At 53.6% G+C, this 6,173-nt stretch overlaps 1 protein-coding gene across 4 annotated transcripts in view; it reads right to left on the bottom strand.

The window, feature by feature from the left end:
• Positions 1-512: 512 nt before the first annotated feature.
• The window catches only part of NUP98 (nucleoporin 98 and 96 precursor), a 17,125-nt gene continuing 11,464 nt past the window's right edge, over positions 513-6,173 (bottom strand). For 3 of the 4 annotated variants that reach the window (XM_075848365.1, XM_075848367.1, XM_075848366.1), the window contains 5 exons: positions 3,542-3,682; positions 3,141-3,271; positions 2,469-2,656; positions 1,009-1,125; positions 513-895 (listed from right to left, as the gene is read on the bottom strand). In XM_075848365.1, coding sequence (XP_075704480.1) covers positions 631-895; positions 1,009-1,125; positions 2,469-2,656; positions 3,141-3,271; positions 3,542-3,682 — 842 coding nt within the window. In that variant the 3' untranslated portion in view covers positions 513-630. The remainder of the gene's footprint in view (positions 896-1,008; positions 1,126-2,468; positions 2,657-3,140; positions 3,272-3,541; positions 3,683-6,173) is intronic. The other variant, XM_075848368.1, reaches the window with a different exon arrangement.

Raw genomic sequence — 6,173 nt, 5'->3', positions numbered from 1 at the left:
CGTCATAGTGACCTGTCAGACGTTTTGATCGCTGGGGGTCTGAGCACCGAGACCACTACCGATTCCTAAAACGAAGCGGCAGAAGCGCTGATCCGCTGTGATATACGTTCAGCTTTTCTCGGAAAGCCAATGTAGCGGCGCACAGGCTCAAACTTTCTATCGAGTCCGTACACGAACTTCTTTCCGAGAAAAGCCGAATAGAAAGCAATCGCTCAGCGCTCACACTGCTGCCACTTGGTTTTAGCGATCGGTGGGGTCTCAGTGCTCAGACCCCCAGCGATCAAAACTTCTGACATGTCACTATAAGATGTCAGAAGTTTGTTATAAGTTTAGTTACCCTTCAAAAAAACAAAACCCACCTGGTTGCGAAGGTGAAGTGTTTACGTCGGCGGTTACATCACTAGGCTTTGGGCTCAGTGCATGCCGAGAGGGGCTGCTTTTGCGGTACACAATAGTGGAGTCAACTGAGGTATGCTTCATAGAAAAACGTAAACCAAAGAACACACATAGCACACGGTCCACTTGTATTTATTATGGGCGGTCTGTACAGCGGCATACGATGCTGCCCCCTGGTGGTATACATCCTTCTACCCTAGACCTCCGATGTAAGGCGAGCAGAGCAGCATGCAACTATTGGGGTCCCTCACCAGCTGGATGGGGCGGCAGATCGTGGAGAATCTCCTCCTCGGTGAACGAGCTCTCCTCCGCGCTGCCATCCAGGCTGTTCCTCAGAGCGCTGCGCATGTTCAGCGCCACGATGGTGTCGTCCATGCTGCTCACGCGCTTCATCTCCTGACTCGGAGGGAGCGGTTTAGATAGTGAAGGAGGCGGGTAGAACCCCGATACTTCATCATCATGTCTGCCATCCTCCTCACAGTGGTTATTCCCATTGGCTCTGTAAAATAAGCAACGAGGTACAAAATCACAGCCGTGACCGGACGGGAGGAGAAAAGCAAAGAGTCCAGAGGAAGCTGCACGTGGGACTCGTGTGAGCAGCGCAACCGTTACCTGTCATCGTGCTCTGGGTATCGGGCCGGAGAAGACCCCTCGTCCTGCTCGGTGCGGGAAGGGGAGGCCAGATTGCTGATATTCAGGTTCTTTAATACAAGTTTCTTTATGCTTTTCCTGAGACAAGAAAATAATAAAAATATAAAATGTTAAATACGTATATATAATCACATATTGGAAGGCGTCCATTAGAGGACACCGGTTGTGGGTAGAAGCTGTAGCCACTAGGGGGCGTGACACTAAGGCCCCTTCTACAGGATGACTTCTGCTAATGAGCCAATTCAGTATGTAAGAAGGGAGAAAAAGGTAAAAACGATCAGAACCAGAGAACAGGAACCGTCCAATGGACAACCGCGCCAACTGAAAAAAAGGGAACACCAGTGAGTGGGAGCGGTGTCCCCTAACGACCTGGACGAGCGTCATTGGGGTACACAGACTGTGGGACGCCGTAAAGCGGTCCCCAGGGGCAGAGACAGAAGAAAAGGGAGTAAATCACCTATTTCACAGGTGTGTGCAAGACCGAAGCATCAAAAGGGCGCACCCCGGAGACCAGGGAGCCGCCTTCACACCGGAAGTAGTGGCCTGATCCGCACTGTCCAGAAGGCACCAACCGCCTCGGAATAGGCCATAATCCAGAATGGGGGGGTCCCTACCCTGGTCTCGGTAGACCTGGCAAACAGCCAACCGAATAGGAGCCTTAGAGGCAGACAATAGAGAGGAATGGGTCCACAATTACTGTCGTGTGCACGGGGCTGAAGGTGGAGGGGGAAGAACACTGGTCAAAAAAAAAGGCCCCATACAAAGAACTGCCTGATGGAGATAAATATATACGGAGAACAGGACAGAGCCGTCAGTTCAGAAACCGTCCGGATAGAAGTCACCGCCACGAGGAAAACCATCACCCAGGAGAGAAGTAACCGATCTCAGAGCAGACAGAGCGTCCCGTACCGGGGTCTAGTCCCGTGGAGGAGGGGAGGGGGGGGATGGGGAGGGAATGCGCCGGACACTCCTTGTAAGTTCTCACGTAGGACTGACGCACCGGCCGGTCGAGTGCAGATATTAATGATGTCAGGGGTCTGCGCTAAGGACAAGACTTTGATCTAGATGGAAGGAGCGGCAGCCAGCAGGGAGCGGCAGCCAGCAGGGGCGTCGGCTTAGTGTCCATTGGAGGCAAAGACTGAAAAGCTCTGTCTGTGGGCGGAGCAAATCTTGTAGGAGGAGTCACTTTTATTTTAGTGTCACGCCTCCTAGTGGTAGCAGCAGATACCCACGGTCCGTGTCCCCCAATGTAAGATGATGCAGGGCTATGGCAGCGTTACGGTGAATTGCACAATTATAATTCTGGGGTGACACTCCCGTGAGCTGCTCGGCAGGATCAGGCGGCGCACGATTAACAGGTAAATGCAGTTTAACAAGCCCGACAACTTCACGAGCAGCCACTTCTAATACAGCCGGGTTACCTGGGCATGAAGGCTCCGCTGGACAGGGACGGCTCATCGTCGTCCAGCCCGTCAAACAGCTGGGTTTTCGCCGTTCCGGTCGTCTGAAGAGCTTTGGGGCGCACCTTGGTGGCCGGACGAGGGGTCAGCTTGTAGTGTGTCGGGGTAGTGAGGGCTTTCTGTGCTGCCGGATTTGTGGGCTTCAGGCGCTAATTGACCAAAAACAAAAAAATAATCCACAAAATCATGAAATAAACCGGCCAGAAGTGCAGAGCAGCGAGTCTCAAACTGAAGCGCCCCCTAGTGGTCGGGTAGTAGTATTGACAGAAGTGATTGGACGCCGCATAGGTCCGGCTCTGGCTGCTGTGACCTCTGGTTTAGAACACAAACAACTCAAATTTCATATTGGGGAGGCCCCAGGCGTCGTCAGGTTTTGGGGGTGGGGGGGGGAAGGCCCCAGGCAGCGGCATGTTTTGGGGGGGGGAGGCACCAGGCATCGTCAGGTTCGGGGGTGGGAAGGAACCAGGCAGCGTAAGGTTTTGGGGGGAGGCACCAGGCATCGTCACGTTCGGGGGTGGGGGAAGGCCCCAGGCAGCGGCATGTTTGGGGGGGGGGGCCCCCAGGCGATCTAGTTTGAGAAGCTCTGCTATAGACCCCACATTATGTACAGAACTATTACAGCCGCTCACTCACCTCCTCCTTCTTCTTGGGGTCGGACATCGGGTTTCTGAACAGGGGTGAATCCCCATAAGGAGAATAGGCCAGGGCGGTCAGCTGCTGCTGGAGAACCAGTTGCTGGGCCGCAGCGTTGGGATCAGTCAAAGCTGAAAAGAAGAAGAAATCAGAAATACGAATCCACAAAGCTCCGTCACAAGCAGGTGGTCCGGTCCAGCCAGTGAGGGGGATTACAGGGGGCGACCTGTAGCCGACCCGTTTATGTGCCCCAATAGGCCATAGGGATGATTTTGAGCGTGGACTTCCATTAATCACCTATAGAGATCAGTAGTGACCCCGGCGGCGTCCAGTATGGTGCACGTCACACAGCGCTGCATAACATCACCCCGAGCTCTATAGGGGGTACAATAGCAACTCACCCATAGGAGCTTGAGGACCGCCAAATCCTAGACCGGTGTTGGTTGCATTAAACCCAGCGGTTCCAAATGTGCCCGTTCCAAGCGTGCCGCCAAGTTTGGGCTGATTGTTTCCAAACAGAGAGGTCTGGCCGGTGTTCAGACCTGCGGCGGGGGAAGAGAAGAAGGAGCAGAGGTCAGGAGACGACAACGTTCTAAGGCGGTAACTCTGCTGAGCGGAGCGCGTGCAGATACATGTGGTGACCATACCCGGGGGCTGGGAGATTCAGCAGCCGGACCCGCCCCCCCCCCCTCTATGATCAGCTGATCCCCAGGAGGTCTACACATCGTACAGAGCAGCCGCCATCACAGAATCATATTACATATGCAGCGACGGGCAGGCGTAGAATCCTAATGTAACCCACAACAGTAACCTCTGGAATATCAGAAGGAGCGCAGGTAAAACGTTACAACTCTCACCCGTCTGCAGCCTGATCACCTACAGAATGAAGCAGCTTTCCCTGCAGCAGACTGGCCTGTCATGTGACCGCCGAGGACCACGGAATGTGATCGGTCCTGAAACTACAACCAAACCATCGTTTCCACACGCACGAAATGTGTCAAGAACGACGTTGAAAAACTGTCAAAAACGGCGGTATCTTAAAAAGCGCTTCACAGGAAACACTGGCGTATTTGATACACACACATATATATATATATATATATATATATATATATATATATATAAAAATAATAATATGAAAGCTCAAAAAAACAAACACAAAACCCAGAAGAGCAGACACATGAAGACCGGCAGACACATGAAGACCGGCAGACACATGAAGACCGGCAGACACATGAAGACCGGCAGACACATGAAGACCGGCAGACACACGTCCTCAGCACAGGACCGTGCCCGTAAGCCAGGCCAGTGATTATGGGCACGGTCGGCTACTGGCAGCCCCCCACATTTGTGGGCCGTGCTCCCATTCTAAAGTATGGGCGCAGTCCGTAAGAGGAAAAAAAAAAAGTGGGACATGTCCCGTCTTTTGCAGGTTTTGTACTGCACGGGCACCTTCCCACAAATATACAGGAAGGCGTCCTGGGGCAACAGGAGTGAACGGGTCTGGAATTATGGACTAATTTTACGGTTGTGCGCACGGGGGGGCAGGAGAGAACAATTTTCTTTTAAATTGTCACTTGGATAAAGCTTGAAAATGGGCAGAAGGGGGGGGGGGATAGAGCTTCTGGTCAAAGTGTTTGAAGGGACACTTCAATTATATACACACACACTATTAAAGTGAGTGTGCGGGAGGGTCACACTGATCAGTAATAAGCCGCGCTCCTCCGGGGACCCCCCTCCTCCATCCCCCGCTCCCTCAGCGCGTGCAGTACATTTAGCCGCTGTTCTCCTCTGTGCTCCAAATAACCGTTCAGCTTCACTGAAAAAGCAGCGTTGTTAGGCCCTGTTCACAGGTTTTTTTTTTTACGCGGAAACCGCTCCGCAAAGCTTGTCGAAAACCGGCCGAAAATGCCTCTAATTGGTTTCAATGGGAGGCGGTTTTCACCCGCTAGCGGTTAAAACGTCTCGTGGGAGGAAGGAGGGACAAGCCGTATCTTCAGGCATTTACGCCTGACATCAATGGGAGGCAGAGACAGCGGATTTCGCAGTTTTTTCCCCCTCGGCGCTCAATGGCCGAGGGTGAAAGACGCAACGAAACTCGGCGTGCGGGGAGAGGAAAATCTGCCTCAAACTCCCAAATGGAATTTTGAGGCAGATTTTCCGCCTGCAAAATACCCCGTGTGAACCCGAAGCCGGCCTCACAACGAAGGAGCTGCAGGTAAATATCAGACCCTGGTAGACCTCCAACCCCTCAGCGTCACAGTAAAAGCAGCGCAGTCACCGCCATTACTGCGGCTTCTGTGCATTGTTATAGCGCCAGCGATCCAGGCAAATGGCGCTGCATCCAATGTCCCTTATTGTCCCGCTGTCTGAAGTCCCACGTCCACCTGCAGGGCAGCAGCAGCGCTGTCTATAGGCTGCCGGGTCACGCATTGTAATAGCGCGAGATGGATAATGTCCCCCTCCTGTATAGCTTTTCTGTAGGCCCCACACGTCCCATACCCCCTGCTCAGTCTCCAGACGCGCCACGGCCACTTCATGGCTCCATTTACATGAGAAGTTTGTCCAGAATTATCTCAGTCACAAACAGGTGGACCCTGGGCAGGAGCCCCTTCACCACATGGAGGGGGGGGGGGGGGGGACGCCAGCTTCTTGAACTGCCTGGTCCCCCTCTTAGTCTCGGCTCCCTTGGCGCACACAGTGGACACTCCATGGGATCACTTAAGCCCGATCTACAGGTTTCCGCTGCTCCTCAGGAGGATCGGGGGGGGGATTCAGACCACCATTGCTGCGCTGCTGCACGTTTCGTGGCGGTTACCTCTCTGGCGCGGCCTGCGCTCTCAGGGGCCGCTCTTCCTCCCGAGTCGCTACGTTTAACCTCGTGGTTGTTTTGGCCTTGTGATCCAAACCATGTTAAAGGGCCGGCAGCAGCGATCGCTGCACTTTGAAGCGGTATCAGCAGCGGTGTGGGGATCGGCATCTTCCCCCGTAGTTTTCTCCTTGCTCCGGCGTTCCTCTTGGGTTGGATCGTGA

The sequence above is a fragment of the Rhinoderma darwinii genome, unplaced genomic scaffold (genome assembly GCF_050947455.1).
Source record: "Rhinoderma darwinii isolate aRhiDar2 unplaced genomic scaffold, aRhiDar2.hap1 Scaffold_3905, whole genome shotgun sequence".
Lineage (NCBI taxonomy): Eukaryota > Metazoa > Chordata > Amphibia > Anura > Rhinodermatidae > Rhinoderma > Rhinoderma darwinii.
Note: the sequence above shows the minus strand (reverse complement) of the source record. Positions and strands in the feature narration are given on the sequence as shown.